The sequence below is a fragment of the Pristiophorus japonicus genome, chromosome 4, assembly GCF_044704955.1.
Source record: "Pristiophorus japonicus isolate sPriJap1 chromosome 4, sPriJap1.hap1, whole genome shotgun sequence".
NCBI classification, from domain to species: domain Eukaryota; kingdom Metazoa; phylum Chordata; class Chondrichthyes; family Pristiophoridae; genus Pristiophorus; species Pristiophorus japonicus.
This window is the reverse complement of record NC_091980.1, coordinates 314,847,856-314,868,876: the sequence shown is the minus strand read 5'-3', so window position 1 is coordinate 314,868,876 and position 21,021 is coordinate 314,847,856. Positions and strand designations below refer to the sequence as shown.

Below are 21,021 nucleotides of genomic sequence, written 5' to 3'. Positions count from 1 at the left end.
TGTCATAGCAGCGCATTTGGAAAGAGGTGACATGATAGGTCCAAGTCAGCATGGATTTGTGAAAGGGAAATCATGCTTGACAAATCTTTTGGACTTTTTTGAGGATGTTTCCAGTAGAGTGGACAAGGGACAACCAGTTGATATGGTGTATTTGGACTTTCAGAAGGCTTTCGGCAAGGTCCCACACAAGAGATTAATGTGCAAAGTTAAAGCACATGGGATTGGGGGTAGTGTGCTGACGTGGATTGGGAACTGGTTGGCAGACAGGAAGCAAAGAGTAGGAGTAAATGGGGACTTTTCAGAATGGCAGGCAGTGACTAGTGGGGTACCGCAAGGTTCTGTGCTGGGGCCCCAGCTGTTTACATTGTACATTAATGATTTAGACGAGGGGATTAAATGTAGTATCTCCAAATTTGCGGATGACACTAAGTTGGGTGGCAGTGTGAGCTGCGAGGAGGATGCTATGAGGCTGCAGAGCGACTTGGATAGGTTAGGTGAGTGGGCAAATGCATGGCAGATGAAGTATAATGTGGATAAATGTGAGGTTATCCACTTTGGTGGTAAATACAGAGAGACAGACTATTATCTGAATGGTGACAGATTAGGAAAAGGGGAGGTGCAACGAGACCTGGGTGTCATGGTACATCAGTCATTGAAGGTTGGCATGCAGGTACAGCAGGCGGTTAAGAAAGCAAATGGCATGTTGGCCTTCATAGCAAGGGGATTTGAGTACAGGGGCAGGGAGGTGTTACAACAGTTGTACAAGGCCTTGGTGAGGCCACACCTGGAGTATTGTGTACAGTTTTGGTCTCCTAACTTGAGGAAGGACATTCTTGCTATTGAGGGAGTGCAGCGAAGGTTCACCAGACTGATTCCTGGAATGGCAGGGCTGACAAATCAAGAAAGACTGGATCAACTGGGCTTGTATTCACTGGAGTTCAGAAGAATGAGAGGGGATCTCATAGAAACGTTTAAAATTCTGACGGGTTTAGACAGGTTAGATGCAGGAAGAATGTTCCCAATGTTGGGGAAGTCCAGAACCAGGGGTCACAGTCTAAGGATAAGGGGTAAGCCATTTAGGACCGAGATGAGGAGAAACTTCTTCACCCAGAGAGTGGTGAACCTGTGGAATTCTCTACCACAGGAAGTTGTTGAGGCCAATTCACTAAATATATTCAAAAAGGAGTTAGATGTCGTTCTTACTAGGGGGATCAAGGGGTATGGCGAGAAAGCAGAAATGGGGTACTGAAGTTGCATGTTCAGCCATGAACTAATTGAATGACTGTGCAGGCTCGAAGGGCCGAATGGCCTACTCCTGCGCCTATTTTCTATGTTTCTATGTTTTTATACCAATGGAAATTGACACGGGTGCCTCCGTGAGTGTAATACCGGAGTCACTGTACCGCGACAAATTGCGTGATTTTCAACCGAGAAATCCAAGATAGAGCTGCGAGGCTACTCGGGGGAGAAAATTCTTGTAGTAGGCCGTATCACCGTACCAGTGAAATATAAAGATCAATTTCAGAACTTGCCTCTAATAGTTAGTGAAAGGAGACAAGCCTGCTTTACTAGGAAGAAATTGGTTGAGCTCACTGAAGCTGGATTGGAGTAAGATTTTCTCTGTGGAAGCGAGATTTTCATCAACGGAAGAGGTTATCAAACAGTATCCGAAGGTGTTCTGCGAAACGGGCAGTCCGATTCAAGGCGAGTGTCAGGTTACAGAAGGACACTAGATCGGTTTACGACAAGCCACGTTCCGTACCATCTGCACTCAAGGAGAAAGTTGAGCAAGAACTCAAAAGACTAGAGACTGAGAACATTATTTGTAAGATAGATCAATGTATTGGGCTGCACCCATTGTTGTTGTACCTAAGTCTGATGGTAAGGTAAGATTGTGTGGTATTTATAAGGTTCTAGAGGGTAATGTACCAAATACATTGCTGAATATAGAAGATTTGTCCACAACACTGACAGGTGGTCAGATCTTCTCAAAACTGGATCTTACGAATGCCTACTTCCAGCTTGAACTAGCTGAGGAGTCCAAGTCATGTTTGACTATAAATATTCATCTAGGCCTATATCAATTTAATAGGCTACCGTTTGGAGTGTCTTCCACCCCTGCCATATTCCAAGGGGTGATGAACCAGATTTTGCAAGGTATTGAAGGGGTAGTATGTTATTTGGATGACATACTAATTTGAGCACCAAATAGGCAAATTCATAATAAAATATTGAATGAAGTCCTCAAACGGATAGAGAAGTACAGAGTAAGAGTATCTGCTCGTAAGTACGGATAGAGAAGTACAGAGTAAGAGTATCTGCTCGTAAGTGTGAGTTATTTAAAAACTCAGTGGAGTACTTGGGGTACAGAGTAGACAAAGATAGGTTATATCCAACCTTGGAAAAATTGGATGCAATTAGAAATGCACCCACTCCCAGGAATGTCACTGAACTTGGTTCATTCTTGGGTCTTTTGAACTATTATGGGAAGTTCTTACCAAATTTGGCTACAGTATTACATCCACTGAATGAACTTTTGAAAAAACAGGTCCAGTGGAAGTGGTCAAGAGAATGCGAAACAGCATTCAAGGAGTGTAAAAACAAATTGGTAGAGAGCACCATGTTAGTTCACTACGACATATCTAAGGAGATTAAGCTAGCATGTGATGCCTCCATATGGAGTTGGGGCAGTAATCTCTCATGTATTAAGTAGTGGGGAGGAGAGACCAATTGCTTTTGTTTCACGCACTCTCCGTGTCAGTGACAGTAATTATGCTCAAATTGAAAGGGAAGTTTTGGCATTAATTTTTGGGGTCAAGAAGTTTCACAAATACTTGTATGGTCGTAAATTTACCATCGTTATGGACCATAAGCCCCTAACAGCAATCCTCCATCCAAAGTCCCCAGTTCCAACCTTAGCTGCAGCCCGAATGCAGAGATGGGCTTTGATTTTGTCAGCATATACATATGATATTGAATACAGATGATCAGCTGATCACAGTAATGCTGTTGCAATGTCTAGATTGCCTTCCCCATCACAAGTTACACCCGATAGGGAAGAAGTGTTTTATTTTTCATACATTGATGAACTGCCAGTCACAGCTGAAGAGATTGGTAGAGCAACCAAACGTGACCCAGTGATGTCAAAGGTGTATGAGTATATTGCAAATGGATGGCCAAACCAGGTAACAGACAAAGATACACATCCATTCTTCATTTGTAGGAATGAATTATCAGTCGATAAAGATTGTATCATGTGGGGTGCAAGAGTGGTTATACCAAATAAATTCAGGTCCAAATTATTAGGAGACCACCATGACCAGCACCTGGGAATGTGCTTGACCAAGAGTTTTGCACGCAGTTATTTATGGTGGCCAGTTCTTGATAAAGATATCGAGTACATCGTGAGTCAGTGTACGACATGTCAATCGGTAAGCAAGCAACCACCACCAGTACCATTACAGCCATGGAAATGGCCTCCCAGGGTGTGGCAAAGGCTACATATTGATTTTGCTGAGTTAGATGGACAACAATTGTTCATTGTAATTGATAGCCATTCAAAGTGGGTTGAGGTGTTTCCAATGTGGAAAATAACAACAAGTAAAACATTGGACATTTTACGAAAATTATTTTCTTCATTTGGCCTCCCTGAAGAGATTGTTTTGGATAATGGACCACAATTTTGTTGAGAAGAAATTGCACAATTCACGAGCAGAAATGGTGTGAAACATACCAAGGTTCCACCATACCACCCTGCTTCGAATGGTGCAGCAGAGCGCACTCTACAAATTGTCAAACGTGCCCTCATAAAACAAATGTTAGATCCAAATCCAAGCAAACGACAGTTGTCATTGGATCGCAAATTGGCAAATTTTTTGATTACATATCGAAATACTCCTCATACAACTACTGGTAGAACACCAGCAGAGTTGTTTCTCAACGACAGCCACGAACCAAATTCTCATTGTTAAAGCCAAATTTGACACAGTCTGTAGAAGAGACACAATTAAGACAAAAAGAGAATCACAATAAAGGGAGAATAAAAGAAGAGAAGAGAGAAGAGTGAAATTAAACCAGAAGGGGAGAGTGAAGAACCATCACCATAAATGGTTAAAGTGGTTACCCTGAAGAGTGGTGAAGATATGTGGTCCTCGCACATATTTGGTAAAGATGTTTGATAATGGACAGGTTAGGTTTGTCCATATTGATATTTTACCTACAGACATGGAAGGAATTGAAGGTGGGAATGATTCAATTATTTCTGACTTTTCAGATAGTTTTGATATACCAGTAGCAAATCCTAAATCCAATGTACTGGAAACAAATCCAGGAGAGAATCAAAATGAAAGTCCGAGTCAGGGAAACAAAGAGCCTGAAGTTAGAGTGAGTGCAAATGAAAATCAAGGAAATTCCATGGAGGAAAATGTTCCTCAGGATGAGCCTCAAATGAGTGTGAAATCAACACCATGTTTGGAAGGTTCTGTTCGAGAGCGAAGGTATCTTCTTCGAAACAGAAAACAAGTGGTAAAGTTAAATTTGTAAATATGTATAAAAATGAAAGTTATTTATGATGATTGTTATGATGGCTTTTTCATTAAGAAGGGAGAAGTGTAATGTCTGTCAGCTTGTAATGCTTGTAGCTCCATACTGTGGATGTGGACGTATTGTGTACTGCAACTGTATAGTTAATCATTAAACAGAACAGGCTTTCCGGAGAGTTCCGAGAGAGCAGCCTGCATGTAAGGAAGCTGCGCTCTGTGAAGATATCACAAGATCAAGTATTGTACAATGAGAAAAGGTTAATTAATAAGTTTGTAGTAAAGGAGTCTTTAGGGAAGAGTGACCATAATATGCTAGAATTTTATATTGAGTTTGAAAATGATTTAGTTGAATCCAAAACGAGTGTTGTGTTTGTATAGCGCCTTTAACCTCAAAATATCCCACGGCGCTTCTCAGGAGCAATTATCAAACAAAATTTGACACCGAGCCATATGGGAGGATTCAGGAAAGAGTAAATTTTAAAACAGCGAGAGAAATGGCAAGGCTCTAGCGCAGAGCAGAGTTTTGGATAAAAATAAGCAGAGTGGGTCAGGAAGGGGACAGAGAGAGTAACATAGGTAATAGGGCAATAGTGACTAAGGTGATCACAGTATGGTTGAATTTGTAATACAGATTGAGGGTGAAGAAGTTGTCAGAAACGAGCGTACTATGCTTAAACAAAGGGGACTACAGTGGGATGAGGGCAGAGATGGCTAAAGTAGACTGGAAACACAGACTAAACGGTGGCACAATTGAGGAACAGTGGAGGACTTTTAAGGAGCTCTTTCATAGTGCGCAACAAAAATATATTCCAGTGAAAAAGAAGGGTGGGAAGCGAAGGGATAACCAAGGAAATAAAGGAGAGTATCAAATTAAAGACCAATGCGTATAAGGTGGCCAAGGTTAGTGGGAAACTAGAAGATTGGGAAAATTTTAAACAACAGCAAAGAATGACTAAGAAAGCAATAAAGAAAGGAAAGATAGATTCCGAAGGTAAACTTGCGCAAAACATAAAAACAGATAGTAAAAGCTTTTACAGATATATAAAACGGAAAAGAGTGACGAAAGTAAATGTTGGTCCCTTAGAAAATGAGAAGGGGGATTTAATAATGGGAAATGTGGAAATGGCTGAGACCTTAAACAATTATTTTGCTTTGGTCTTCACAGTGGAAGACACAAAAACCATGCCAAAAATTGCTGGTCACAGGAATGTGGGAAGGGAGGACCTTGAGACAATCACTATCACAAGGGGGGTAGTGCTGGACAGGCTAATGGGACTCAAGGTAGACAAGTCCCCTGGTCCTGATGAAATGCATCCCAGGGTATTAAAAGAGATGGCTGAAGTTATAGCAGATGCATTCGTTATAATCTACCAAAATTCTCTGGACTCTGGGGAGGTACCAGTGGATTGGAAAGCAGCTAATGTAATGCCTCTGTTTAAAAAAAGGGGGCAGACAAAAGGCAGGTAACTATAGGCCGGTTAGTTTAACATCTGTAGTGGGGAAAATGCTTGAAGCTATCATTAAGGAAGAAATAGCGGGACATCTAGATAGGAATAGTGCAATCAAGCAGACGCAGCATGGATTCATGAAGGGGAAATCATGTTTAACTAATTTACTGGAATTCTTTGAGGATATAACGAGCATGGTGCATAGAGGTGTACCGATTGGTGTGGTGTATTTAGATTTCCAAAAGGCATTCGATAAGGTGCCACACAAAAGGTTACTGCAGAAGATAGAGGTACATGGAGTCGGAGGAAATGTATTAGCATGGATGGAGCTAACAGAAAGCAGAGAGTCGGGATAAATGGGTCCTTTTCGGGTTGGAAATCGGTGGTTAGTGGTGTGCCACAGGGATCGGTGCTGGGACCACAACTGTTTACAATATACATAGATGACCTGGAAGAGGGGACAGAGTGTAGTGTAACAAAATTTGCAGATGACACAAAGATTAGTGGGAAAGCGGGTTGTATAGAGGACAGAGAGAGGCTGCAAAGAGATTTGGAAAGCGAATGGGCTAAGGTTTGGCAGATGGAATACAATGTCGGAAAGTGTGAGGTCATCCACCTTGGGGAAAAAAAACAGTAAAAGGGAATATTATTTGAATGAGGAGAAATTACAACATGCTGAGGTGCAGAGGGACCTGGGGGTCCTTGTGTATGAATCCCAAAAAGTTAGTTTGCAGGTGCAGCAGGCAATCAGGAAGGCGAAAGGAATGTTGGCCTTCATTGCGAGAGGGATGGAGTACAAAAGCAGGGAGGTCCTGCTGCAACTGTATAGGGTATTGGTGAGGCCGCACCTGGAGTACTGCGTGCAGTTTTGGTCACCTTAAGGAAGGATATACTGGCTTTGGAGGGGGTACAGAGACGATTCACTCGGCTGATTCCGGAGATGAGGGGTTTATCTTATGATGATAGATTGAGTAGACTCGGTCTTTACTCGTTGGAGTTCAGAAGGATGAGGAGTGATCTTATAGAAACATTTAAAATAATGAAAGGGATAGACAAGATAGAGGCATAGAGGTTGTTTCCACTGGTAGGGGAGACTAGAACTAGGGGGCACAGCCTCAAAATACGGGGGAGCCAATTTAAAACCGAGTTGAGAAGGAATTTCTTCTCCCAGAGGGTTGTGAATCTGTGGAATTCTCTACCCAAGGAAGCAGTTGAGGCTAGCTCATTGAATGTATTCAAGTCACAGATAGATAGATTTTTAACCAATAAGGGAATTAAGGGTTATGGGGAGCGGGCGGGTAAGTGGAGCTGAGTCCACGGCCAGATCAGCCACGATCTTGTTGAATGGCGGAGCAGGCTCGAGGGGCTAGATGGCCTACTCCTGTTCCTAATTCTTATGTTCTTATGTTCAAAGCTAAAGGCACTATATCTGAGTGCGCAAAGCATTCACAACAAAATAGATTAATTAATGGCGCAGCTAGAAATGAATCGGTTTGATCAATAGCCATTACGGAGATGTGATTGCAAAGTGACCAAGGTTGGGAACTAAATATTCCAGGATACTTAACCTTTAGAAGAGATGGAAAAACTGGAAAAGGAGGAGGGGGGTAGCCCTGATAAAGGATGGGATAAAGACAGTAGAGAGAAAGGATCTTAACTCGGAAAATCAAGAAGTAGAATCAATTTGGGTGGAGCTAAGGGGCAGCAAACAATGATGGGTAGTGGTAATGTAGGGCAGTGTGTAAATCAGGAAATTAGAGGTGCATGTAACGAGCGTAATACACTAATCATGGACTTTAATCAAATTTGCAGTAATATTGTGGAGGATGAATTCATGGAATGTATACAAGATACTTTTATACATTTGAAAGTGATTTAGTTAAATCCGAAACTAGGGTCTTCAATCTAAACAAAGGAAACTACGTAGGTATGAGGGGCGAGTTGGTTAAAGTAAATTGGGAAACTACATTAAAAGGAATGATGGTAGACAAGCAATGACTAGCATTTAAGGAATTAATACATAATTTACAACATTCCTTTAAGGCACAAAAGCCCCACAGGAAAAGTGGTCAAACCATGGCTAACAAGAGAAATTAGAAGTAGTATTAGATCAAAGGACGAGGTTTAGAGTAGTAAGCCAGAGGATTTTAGAATTCAGAAAAGTATGACAGAAATTGTTAAAGAAAGGGAAAATAGAATATGAGAATAAACTAGCAAGAGACATAAAACTGACTGTAAAAGCTTCTATAGATATGTAAAAAGGAAAAGATTAGCGAAAGTAAATATGGGTCCCTTACAGGCTGAGACAGGAGAAATTATAACTGGAATAAGGAAATAGCAGAAAAATTAAGCATACTTTGTGTCTGTCTTCACGGAAGAAGATGCAAAAAAACATGCTGGAATTAGTGGAGAACCAAGGGTCGCGAGAATGAAGAACTGAAATAAACCGGTCGGTCGGGACGCCCGGAGAGGGGGGGGCGGGCGGTCAGGAAGGATGACGGGAGGGGTGGGGGGATGTCTGGAGGGACGCCAGGGGGGGTGTCGGGAGGTCCGGGGGCGGGGGGGAGGAGGCCCGAGGTGGGGGAGTCAACATCTTCTGGTTTCTGGATGACCCCGCCATGCATTGGTCCGGATTCCGGATTCTAGTACTCCGGATTTTGGATGTCGCACTGTAGTAGGGAAAATGCTCAAATCTGTTATTAAGGACGTGGTAACAGGGCACTTAGACAATAATAATAGGATTTGGCAGAGTCAACATGGATTTATGAAAGGGAAATCATGTTTGACAAATCTGTTAGTTTTTTGAGGTTGTAACTAGCAGAATAGATAAGGGAGAACCAGTGGATGTGGTGTATTTGGATTTTCAGAAGGCATTCGATAAAGTGTCTCACTAGAGGTTATTAAACAAAATTAGGGCTCCTGGGATTGGGGTAATATACTAGCATGGATTGAGGATTGGTTAACGGACAGAAAACACAGAGTAGGAATAAACGGGTATTTTCGGGTTGGCAGGCTGTAACTAGTGGGGTGCCGTAAGGATCAGTGCTGGGGCCCCAGCTATTCACAATCTATATCAATGATTTGGATGAGGGGGCCAAATGTAATAAATCCAAGTTTGCTGATGATACAAAGCTAGGTGGGAATGTAAGTTATGAGGAGGATGCAAAGAGACTTCAAGGGGATATAGACAGGCTCAGTGAGTGGGCAAGAACATGGCAAATGGAATATAATGTGGAGAAATGTGAAGTTATCCACTTTGGTAGGAAAATAGAAAAGCAGAGTATTTTTTAAATGGTGAGAGATTGGGAAATGTTGGTGTTCAGAGGGACCTGGGTGTCCTTGTACACCAATCACTGAAAGTTAACATGCAGGTACAGCAAGCAATTAAGAAAGTGAATAGTATGTTGGCTTTTATTACAAGAGGATTTGAGTATAAGAGTAAAGATATCTTCCTGCAATTATATAGGGCCCTGGTGAGACCACACTTGGAGTATTGTGTACAGTGAGACTGCACCTGGAGTACTGTGTACAGTTTTGGTCTCCTTACCTAGGGATGGATATACTTGCCATAGAGGGAGTGCAACAAGGGTGTTCACCAGACTGATTCCTGGGATGGGGGGGGATTGTTTTGTGGAGAGATTGAGTAGACTAGGCCTATATTCTCGAGTTTAGAAGAATGAGAGGTAATGCCATTGAAACATACAAAATTCTTACAGTACTTTACAGGGTAGATGCAGGGTGATGCTGCCCCTGGCTGTGGAAGCTAGAACCAGGGGTCATAGTCTCAGAATAAAGGGTTGGCTATTTAGGACTGAGATGAAGAGAAATTTCTTCACTCAGAGGGTTGTGAATCTTTGGAATTCTCGACCCCAGAGAATTCTGAAGAAGCTCAGTCGTTGAATATATTCAAGACAAAGATCGATAGATTTATGGATATTAAGGGAATCGAGGGATATGGGGATAGTGGAGTTGAGGTAGAAGATCAGCCATGATCTCATTGAATGGCAGAGCAGATTTGAGGGGCCGAATGGCAGTTGGAGAGAAAATGGGAACTTCATTAGAGAGGGGCAATATACTCCAGGCCCCATCTGGAGTAACTGCGTCAATTCTGCGCACTGCATATCTGGAAGGATATATTGACCAGCACAGATTCACTAGAATGATACTGGGGCTTAAAGCGTTAAATTATGAGGACAGGTTGTATTCCGTTGAGTTTAGAAGATTGAGGGGTGATCTGATTGAGGTGTTTAAAATGTTGAAAGGATTCGATAGGGTAGATGCAGAGAAGATGGGAAGTCAACAATGAGGAGACATCATTTTAAAATTAGGAGGGAAATAACAAAGGTTAGTGAAAATCTGGAATTCTCTTCCCTAAAAGGCCATGAGACAACTGGAACTTTTAAGACTGAGGTCGATAGATTTTTGTTGGGTAAGGGTATCGAGGGATATGGAGAAAAGGCAGGTAAATGGAGTTGAGGTACAGATCAGCCGTGATCTAATTGAATGGTGGAACAAGCTCGAGGGGCTGAATGGCCTGCTCCTGTTCCTATGTTCCTATTCAAAATATATGATAAAAGCAATCAATGTATAACCGACGACCTACTGTAACAAATTATCCTTCTTTTGGAGCATCTTCCTTATAGTAACAGAAAGTCCTGGGTCCCAGAGTTTAAAACAATAAGAATCTGCCAAATGTAGATGTAGCCTCTCGAGCTCTTTCTCACTTTCACTTGGATGTGTTCTTAGCTGGAATTATTATATTCCAATATCACTGCTTTCTAAGCTGGTCAAACACTCCTCGATATTCCCAAGTTGCATAATCAATTTACCAGGCAAGTTGCAGCAGTGTGATTAATTCCTTGTTACAGTAACACTTATTGATATTATGCACCTTTGGGATTGAACTCCGACATCATAATCCAAATTGCAGTCTATAAAATCACTAATTTCCAGACTTTCCTTCATCCTTACTCACTTGAACTGTGTAAATTAAAAAGACTAGTGCTGCGATTATAGTACAGATTTTAAGTCGAGCTTTAAAATTGTAACTAAAGAGGGGTGGAGGAGGTCCTTATTAAATTAAAAATACCCCCCTTCCTCATAGATTGATTAGTCTCACAGCACTTTAGTTTATCTAAAAAGACATCTACAAATGTTGGAACTCTGCAATTCAACACTTAAAATGCATCATCATCATAGGCAGTCCCTCGGAATCGAGGAAGACTGGCTTCCACTCCTGAAGTGAGTTCTTTGGTGGCTGAACAGTCCAATACGAGAGCCACAGACTCTGTTACAGGTGGGACAGATAGTCATTGAGGGAAGGGGTGGGTGGGATAGGTTTGCCGCACGCTCTTTCTGCTGTCTGCACTTGATTTCTGCATGCTCGTGGTGTTGAGACTCGAGGTGCTCAACGCTCTCTCGGATGCACTTCCTCCACTTGGGGCAGTCTTGGACTAGGGACTCTCAGGTGTCAGTGGGGATGTCACACTTTATCACAGAGGCTTTGAGGGTGCCCTTGTAACGTTTCCTCTGCCCACCTTTTGCTCGACCTTTGACTCATTTGCCGTGAAGGAGCTCCGAGTAGAGCACTTGATTTGGGAGTCTTGTGTCTGGCATGCGGACTATGTGGCCTGTCCAGCAGAACTGATCGAGTGTGGTCAATGCTTCAATGCTGGGGATGTTAGGCTGAATGAGGACGCTGACGTTGGTGCGCCTGTCCTCCCAGGGGATTTGTAGGATCTTGCGGAGACATAGTTGGTGATATTTCTCCAGCAACTTGAGCTGTCTAGTGTACATGGTCCATATCTCTGAGCCGTACAGGAGGGCGGGTATTACTACAGCCCTGTAGTAATGGTGGCTGTTTTGAGGGCCTGGTCATCAAACACTCTCTTCCTCAGGCGGCCGAAGGCTGCACTGGCGCACTGGAGGCGGTGTTGGGTCTCGTCGTCGATATCTGCCTTCGCTGATAATAGGCTCCCGAGGTATGGGAAGTGGTCCACAGTATCCAATACACAACAGGTCAGTCACCATCTGATGGCAAAATGCAGGTTAAGGTTTGTGGTGGAACCCATCAACAGAATTGGCAGGATTAGGTGGAGGAATGTGTATTGTAGAAGACATGCCCAAAATACCAGTGTTGTCCGATATTAATTTCATCTCAGTATTTGTTTTGTTTTTCAAGTGACGATGGTTTAATGGAGTGCCTGGTGAGCAGTGGTCTGAAGTGGAGCAGGATGGATGTGTTGGGCCAGCCGAGAAGGTGACACCTTCACTAATCCGAGTGCATCGCCTGAAGCTGGTTGGTCTTGGGCCAGAGCAGGTGGGAATGCCTGCTGTAAGTCACGTGCCAGAGGATTCTTCGACCTCATCTGATGAGGAAGAGCAGGAGTAAGTCAGGTTCACATTGGAAGTGTTTTAAGTAGCTCCATGGCCATGCCCCTCTCTGTCTGTGTAACCTCCTTCCGCAACGACTCTCCTCCCCCATACTCTCTGACTCCAGCCTTGTGCACCCATCTTTCCCCCTCCTATTATCAGTAGTGGTGCCTTCAGCCCCAACTCTCTGTGCAATTCTAGAGTAAGGCTCTCTCTCGTTTCTTGTGGTCTTTACCCCAATTCTGAAAAAACACCCTCTGTTGCACCAGCATGGCTTTTCCATTTCTCCCATCTGTTCTGGAGAACCTTCTTGTGTTTGTGTATTGCATCCATGTGGCAAGACCATATAGCAATGTTGTAAGACCCGAATGAATGGATTTCCATCATATTCCAGTTAATGAAGTTATCACATGAGGAATTGCAAGCATGAAGTCAGGGACTCGCTGTATTGATATATGAAACTGCTGCATTAATATGGTTTATTTTTACATCTTGTTCATTGCTGCAACACTCTAAGAGCACTCCCCCAGTAATGGGATTGCAGAATGGCTCCTGACGGGATAGCAGTGCTACTGCTCGGGTGTGTAAAATTTTTGTACAGTGCCCATTCAAATTGTAAAAAACAGCCGCCTGTTTCTCTGAAGAGTTATACAACTTCATGGTGATGTACTGCTCAGTGGCAGAACATAGAAACCGAAGCAAGTCTGTCGCATTTCCCCTGGTCCATGTTGGAACCAATGAGGTAGGAAGGGAAAGGGTTGAGGTCCTGCAGTCAGAGTTTCAGTAGCTAGGGAGGAAGTTGAAAAGCAGGACCTCAAAGGTAATCTCTGGGTTACTCCTAGTGCCACACGCAAGTGAGTACATGAATAGTAGTATAAGACAGGTTAAAACGTGACTGGAGAAATGATGCAGGAGGGAGGACTTCAGATTTCTGGAACATTGGGACTAGTTCTGGAGCAGGAGGGACCTGTTCAAGATGGATGGGTTGCACCTCATCGGAGTTGGGGCGGTTAACTTGTGCTGTGAGGGATGGTTAAACTAATTTGGCAGGGGGATGGGCAGCAGATTGAAACATTAAAGCAGAGAAACAAGGTGCATAGAGCACTGGGAGAGACAAATAGCATTAGATGTAAAGAATAATTCCGAAATAGAGGGATGAGACAAGGGGCAAATATGAGGCAGTCTAAGATGAGTTTCGAGTGCATGTGCGTGAATGCACGTAGCATGGTAGATGAGCTTGCTGAGCTGCAGGTATAAGTCGCCATATGTGTGCGCACTAGGCCCGTGCAGCAGAGCTGGTCTCCAGTCGTCTTGGTTAACCCTTGCCACTGGACCAAGATCTAGCTCTGTCAAACCCATGTGGTGGCTGGTTTGCAACGGCCACCCCACGATAAAAAAAAAACCCACGCACAGGCATCTTCCACCCTTAAGGATGTAGTTCGGGATCCAGAATATTAGGCCCTTCATTGAATCACCTGTGAACTCATCCCCTTTTTGGCATGGAAGCAAGTCATCCTCGTTTCGAGGAACTGCCTATGATGATAAAGTCGGCACGTAGGTCGATGATGCAGTAGCAATAACAGAGACCTGGTTCAAAGAAGGGGCTGATATGGAACTTAATATTCCCGACTACAAGGTATTCAGGAAAGATGGGGAAGGAAAAAAAAAGGTGGGGGGTAGTGGCGGTATTGATCAAAGCAACTTGTAACACTGGAGAGGGATGATGTAGTTGAGGGGTCAAAGACCGAATCTATTTGATTAGAATTAAGGAATAATAGAGGAGCTGTTACACAATTGGGTGTATACTATAGGCCACCAAATACTGGGCAGGAAATCGAGGAGCAAATTGGCAGACAAATTACAAAAAGATGCAAGAACTCTCGAGTACTGATTCTGGGGGACTTCAATTATCCTGATCTAGACTGGGATAGTAACAGTGTAAAGGGCAAAGAGCGGGAGGAATTCCTGAAAAGTACAACAGAACTATCTTGATCAGTGTGTTTCCAGCACAACGAGGAAGGAAAGGGCTGGATCTAGTTCTGGGGATGAAGTGGGGCAAGAGGAGCATGTTTCAGTGGGGGAGCATTTGGGGAACAGTGGTCATAATATCAGATTGGGAATAGTAATGGAAAAGGACAAAGAACAATCTAATGTAAAAAAATACTTAACTGCAGGAGGGCTAATTTCAGTAAGTTGAAAAGGGATCTGCCCTAGGTGGATTGAAATTAAAAATTGGTAGGCAAAACAGTAATTGAAAAATTATTCATTCCTGGGATGTGGGCGCCGCTGGCAAGGCTGGCATTTATTGGCCATCCCTAATTGCCCTGGAGAAGGTGATGGTGAGCTGCTGCCTTGAACCGCTGCAGTCCGTGTGGTGAAGGTGCTCCCACAGTGCTGTTATGGAGGGAATTCCATGATTTTGACCCAGCGGCAATGAAGGAATGGCGATACATTTCCAAGTCAGGATGGTGTGTGACTTGGAGGGGAACGTGGAGGTGGTGGTGTTCCCATGCGCCTGCTGCCCTTGTCCTTCTAGGGGGTAGAGGTCGTGGGTTTGGGAGGTGCTGTCGAAGAAGCCTTGGCGAGTTGCTGCAGTGCATCTTATAGATGGTGCACACTGCAGCCAGGGGGCGCCGGTGGTGGAGGGAGTGAATGTTGAAGGTGGTGGATGGGGTGTCGATCAAGCGAGCTGCTTTGTCCTGAATGGTGTCGAGCTTGTTGAGTGTTGGAGCTGCACTCATCCAGGCAAGTGGAGAGCCTCTGACCCGTTCTTGTTGCCACAGTATTTATGTGGCTGGTCCAGTTAAGTTTCTGGTCAATGGTGACCCCCAGGATGTTGAATGTTAAGGGGCAGTGGTTAGACTCTCGCTTGTTGAGATAGTCATTGCCTGGCACTTGTGTGGCGCGAATGTTACTTGGCACTTATCAGCCCAAGCCTGAATGTTGTCCAGGTCTTGCTGCATGCGGGCACGGACTGCTCCATTATCTGAGGAGTTGCGGATGGAACTGAACACGGTGCGATCATCAGCGAACATCCCCGCTTCTGACATTATGGAGGGCAGGACAGTGTAGAGGGAGCTTTACTCTGCATCTAACCCATGCATTTATTAGATCTGCACTTGTGTTGGTGTCAATGCTCTCATCCCTTTGCCTCAGCTGGAGAATTGTGTTCAATTCTAGGTGCCACTCTTTCTGAAAGGTGTCCAGGCCTTGATATTTACCAGAATGGTACTAGGGATGAGGGACTTCAGTTCTATGGAGAGACCGGAGAAGCTAGGACTGTTCTCCTTCGAGTAGAGAAGGTTAGGAGATTTGATAGCGGTGTTTTAAATCATGAAGCATTTGATAGAGTAAATAAGCAGAAGCTGTTTCCAGTGGCAGAAGGCTCGGTAACCAGAGGGCCCAGATTTAAGGTGATTGAGAAAAGAACCAGAGGTGATGGGAAGAAACTTTTTTTTAACGCACCGAGTTTTTATGGTCTGGAATGCTCTGCCTGAAAGGGTGGTGGAAGCAGATTCAGTGGTACTTTCAAAAGGGAGTTGAAGGGGATAAATTTGCAGGGCTATGGTGAAAGAGCAGGGCAGTGGGACTAATTGATGAGTGCTACCAATGAGCTGGCACAGGGGCGATGGACTGAATGGCCTCTTTCTGTGCTGTATCATTCTATAATTACAAAATGGCTTTTTTTGATCGTTGTGTTCAAAGTCTCCTATATATGCTGTTGGAATAGGGAGAGTTTTGTGGGTGTTCATCAACCTCCCTGTTTTTTTCTGTACTTCTGCTAAAGCTATTACAGTATTAGGGTTTAATCTAAAGCACAGCAGGGCAGACTCTGCATTAAGAGCTAGCTTGACTGAGTGCCTTTATTTGAAGTGCATGTGTGTTTGTGTCACTCTGCTCTCATCCCTTTGCAGCTCTGGTGGATCGAATGTCCTTTCAGGGTACAATGAAGAATGAGTTGCATTGTGCAATCCCCTCCAGTGAGGAGTCGTCCTGCTGTGATCATTTTATAATCTAAAGGATAAACGATTGCTTTATTCTATATGTACTCGCCCTCCCCCCGGTGTTTGCCTGGTAAAGCACGAAGCTACGCACTCCAGAAAGTAGGGACTTTGATAACCAGTCTGTGCCGAGTTAGCGGATTTCAGCCAGGACGCTACAAGGGATCTCAGTCCCCCTGGGCTAGCGAGGGAAACAAATGAGCTGGGGGTTTGCTCTTGGTCACTACCCAGGGATCCTGCTGAAAGTTTCATGTGTGCTCACACCGGGTGAGAACAGGGTTGGGCTCATCTCTAATAAGCCCCCCCACCCAATGATTGAATAGCCTGCCAATACTCACCGCTCAAGGGCTAGCACTTGAAGGGTAATCCCTCGAGGGCAGCTGGTGTCCACGGGACCGTTCGCCAGTATGGACGCTCAGGAGATATTGGAACGTTTAGTACAATAGGTTTTAGGCAAGTGGTATTTTGCTATAGTTTCTGTGCATTGATATTTTCATTGATAATTATGGAAGAGGGAGGCCATTCGGCCTATTTTAATTTGTCTACTCCCCCCCCCCCTTCCACTGCAACATCCCTTTGCTCCTTAAATGGTTCCAGACTTTTCTCCTCCTTTGCTCTATCTGGACGTTCTTGATGCACTTACCCAACACACATCTAATAATTATGGTCTTGAAAGCTTCAATTGTCCCAGGACACACAGCCTGTTGGGGAAGAGTGTTTCAGATTTCCACTACACTTTGAGTGGAAAAAATGCTTCCTGATTTAACTCCTGAAGCGGCCTGGCTCTAATTTAAAAATTATTACGCCCCTTTGTTCTGCATTCTCCCACCAGAAGAAATAGCTTTTCTGTATCTACCCTATCAAATCCTTTTATCATTTTTAACTCCCAAGATCAGATCATCACTATCTCCTAAATTCTAGGAAATACAGATCAAGTTTATGCAACATATCCTCATAATTTAACCCTATTAGCCCCGGTATCATTCTGGTGAACCTGCACTGCTTCCCCTTCAAGGCCAACATATCCTTCCTGAGGTTCGGTGCCCAGAACTAAACGCAGTTACTCCAGAGGGGATCTGACCAAGGCTCGGTATAACTGAAGCATAACTTCAAGTGAATTCCAATCCCCTCAAGAATAAAGGCCAACATTCCATTACCCTTTTGACTACTTTTTATACCTGTGTCCTAGCTTTTAGCGATTCGTGTCCATGGACACCTAAATCCCTTAGCTCCTCCACTGCTCCTAGTCTCTCACCATTAAGAAAATATTCCGATTTGTCGTGGATCCAGGGTGGATGACCTCTCACTCACTTTCCACTCCATCTGTCACATTGTCATTGCATAAGTATATGAAAAGAGGACATTTTATTGGGAGAAATGTTGAAGCAGAAACCATTGCATCTTTTAAGGGGAGTCGAGATAAACACTTGTAGGAGAGCAACATGACTGTGTGATTAGTTTTGGATGGCTCCAGCTACAAGCCAGTGCAGACTCGATGGGCCAAATGGCCTCCTGTGCTATAAACTCCCTAATCCTGTGGAAGAATGTAAAAGAATATGGAGAAAGGACAAGGGAATGAGATTAGTTGAGGATTAGATGAAGATTTGTGTGATGGGTTGAATGGTCTCCTTCGTTGTTGATTCTGAGCAGGGGGAATGTATTTTGGAGACACTTGCTGCATGATGCACTTCTGAAATGAGCTTTATGTTGCAGGGAACACCCGTGCATTCGATGGGTGGGCAACAATCGGATGGTACCCACCTTGGTTTTCTATGCGGATGGGATTGTGACGAAGGATGGCATCTTGCGTTCCATCGGAGGCATGTATTATAACTGCCTATCTGGCCGTGTGCGGTGGAATTAAAACGGTGTAGAGAAGTGAGTGAGGCTGTCTTCACCTGTTTCTGGGATAAGGATACTCCAGAGTAAGGATGGCGAGGTCTAGAGTAAAGATTCGGCCTTTTCCGACTGTGTTCATCGACAGCACGTGTCTGTGGAATCCTCTCTCTCTTCTGTTTCACCAACCAAACAGTGATCTGAACCAATCCAGGGACACTTGAAATAGTGAATCCTGCCACCTCAAAGATTTTTGATTGATTGTGAATCATGTGAAAGTTAAGGGCTAGAAATTGACCAGCCTTGCTCCCGTTTTTTCAGCGATATTTTGCCTTTTTTGACGGTAAAAGATACTCGCCTAAATTGGTCAAAGTTGTGCGCGGCGGTTTTGAAATACCGCTGAAAAGCGGACCGCCAGTGTGCAGCACCAAAAAAATGCGACCGCTTAAAATTGGCCGTTCGGCACACCCGTAGTTAGGAAGAAAAAAAACACCTGAGAAAAGCCTGTGTTGCAGCCCCGCAGTGGTAAGTATGAACCCCTGCAATAAAAGTACGTTTTAAAGTTTTTATTTTTAGATTATTTTTCAGTGATTCGCTAGATAAGTATCTTGTGAATGGTTTGTAATTTTTCTTTTTCTTTTTTGTTTTTTGCAATTTTTTTTGTGTATTATCCCTCCTCCCAGGGCCTGTCTTTTTAGCGCTAATCGGCTTCGGGCTAAAGTTGGCAAGGACTGTGATTTCCACCACGAATCCTCGTGAAATATCGATTTTTACCATCGGGTGCATTTTGTTGCCAATTTTACCCCTTTTTTTAAAAAAAAAGCGGTATTTTTAACGGTATTTTTATCGCAAAATGCCAAAGAATCCACTATCACCAAAAGACCAATTTCTAGTCCTAAGTGTCTTAAAAATCATAAAAATGTCTAATTTAAGCTTTGCTCTGCTATTAGAAGCAGATGTTTTAAGCAGCTAGTCTCTGGGACTCTTAAAAACACTTCACCTTGCAACGTCTCTCCCTTACTTTCAAAGCCTCCTTAACAGCCAATCTCTTTGATCATGGCTTCGATCTTCCTGTTCCCTCCTTTTTAACCTTTCCTGTCCCTGCTCTTTGTTCCCCACTTCCTGCTGTAGAGGACTCTCAGGCTTGCAGAATACAAAACCACACAACGGGAAAAGGCCATGCAGCCCATCAAGCCCATTCCCTCCAATGTACCACACATAACTACACTACTGTGGACTCCAAGCAATCCGACCAAAATACCTGAGCAAGCTGATTTGAAACGGTGAAAACTTCCAAAGGAGGAAAGCGATGATCCATTTTCAACCGGCTAACAATTCTGTTGAAATATTATACTCGGGAATCACCTTTAAACGGCAGATATTCGCATGGCGTAACTTCAAGGCCTTCCCCGAGATTGGAGATTGCAGTCCCAAACCGCGTGCCCTGCTATTGCCTGCCGCAGTATGTTAGACCGCTAAGGTTGGGTTAGCATCGCCTTTTTAGATCATGTAATTACACCAGTGCAGTCTGTTGTGACGTGTTCCTTTTCTTGTTGTAGAGCGCTATCACTTGGCGTATAAGATCGTGCGCACCGAGAGCAGACTAGTGCGCAGCATATTGACGGTGCATGGCTTCCACGAGGTACGTTCTTTGTTTAGTCGTAAGAAAATGTTTGCTCAGTTGAAGGGCTCCCTTCCCAGTTCATTGGGGGTTATTTCGCTCACTGCCGGCTTTTTCACGGGCTCCTCATGCCACGGCATCACCTGACGCCAGCAGGATGGAAGCTTGACCTCCCAGGCCCCAGCTTGAGCTCAGGTTCTCCAGGCTGAAGTAAAGTGTGTGTCACTGCGACATAGAAGCCAAGATCTCTGTCTTTGTGTGTCCTTGGGTGGGTGCATACCATGGAGTGCTGAGGAGACATAAAGTTTCAGTTCCCATAAATTTTCAGGTATCTCGGGTTACTGTTGCTAACGGATCTCCATGTTCGACTTAGGACTTGTACATCAGTGAGGCAACACTGCAGAGAACAGCTCTTTCAAAACCTCCAGGCCTACAACAATTCAAACAGGACAAACGGCGGACATTCTTGGGCTTCAAAGGCTGGATTGGCAGGCTTCAAACTATATAACTCAAGGCTGAAGGTTGGACAGCCCTGGCCTACTAGGAAAGAGTGTAAACCCTACATAAGGGAAATTAAATTCTGTATCTAACCCGTGCTGTACCTGCCCTGGGAGTGTTTGATGGGACAGTGTAGAGGGAGCTTTACTCTGTATCTAACCCCCTGTACCTGCCCTGGGAGTGTTTGATGGGACAGTGTCGAGGGAGCGTTACTCTGTATCTAACCGTGCTGTATCTGCCCTGGGAGTGTTTGATGGGACAGTGTAGAGGGAGCTTTACTCTGTATCTAACCCCGTGCTGTATCTGCCCTGGGAATGTAGTGGGAGCTTTACTCTGTAGTTTACCACAGTGTACCTGTTCTGGGTGTGTTTGACGCTGATAATGAGTGTTAATATGGGAATATGTCCTGTATTGACATCTCTCACCTTAATGACCATATTGTTCACAAGAGATCGACGATACTCATGCAGACATGTTTCACTTTTTTCTTTATATACAGGTCCATCCTAACAGTAACGATTTCAACTTGATGTGGACAGGTTCCCATCTCAAACCTTATTTATTACGCACTCTATTGGAGTTTCAGAAAGTCAACCACTTCCCCAGGTATATGTCTAACCTGCCATGCTTCTTTCTCACTTGTACCAAAGTTTGATTTAGTCCTTTGATCCTTGTTATGCAAACTTAAAAAAAAAATAGAGGGA

General features: G+C 43.9%; 1 protein-coding gene across 9 annotated transcripts in view; it reads left to right on the top strand.

The window, feature by feature from the left end:
- The window catches only part of ttll5 (tubulin tyrosine ligase-like family, member 5), a 595,921-nt gene that overhangs the window by 35,974 nt on the left and 538,926 nt on the right, over positions 1–21,021 (top strand). For 8 of the 9 annotated variants that reach the window (XR_011593158.1, XM_070879712.1, XM_070879709.1 and 5 more), the window contains exons 2-5: positions 12,171–12,376; positions 18,076–18,182; positions 19,758–19,840; positions 20,817–20,923. Coding sequence is in view for 8 of the 9 variants with exons in the window: in XM_070879712.1 (XP_070735813.1) it covers positions 12,315–12,376; positions 18,076–18,182; positions 19,758–19,840; positions 20,817–20,923 (359 nt within the window). In the remaining variant the exon portion in view is untranslated. Of the gene's footprint in view, positions 1–12,170; positions 12,377–15,541; positions 15,664–18,075; positions 18,183–19,757; positions 19,841–20,816; positions 20,924–21,021 lie in introns of those variants that run through there. The other variant, XM_070879710.1, reaches the window with a different exon arrangement.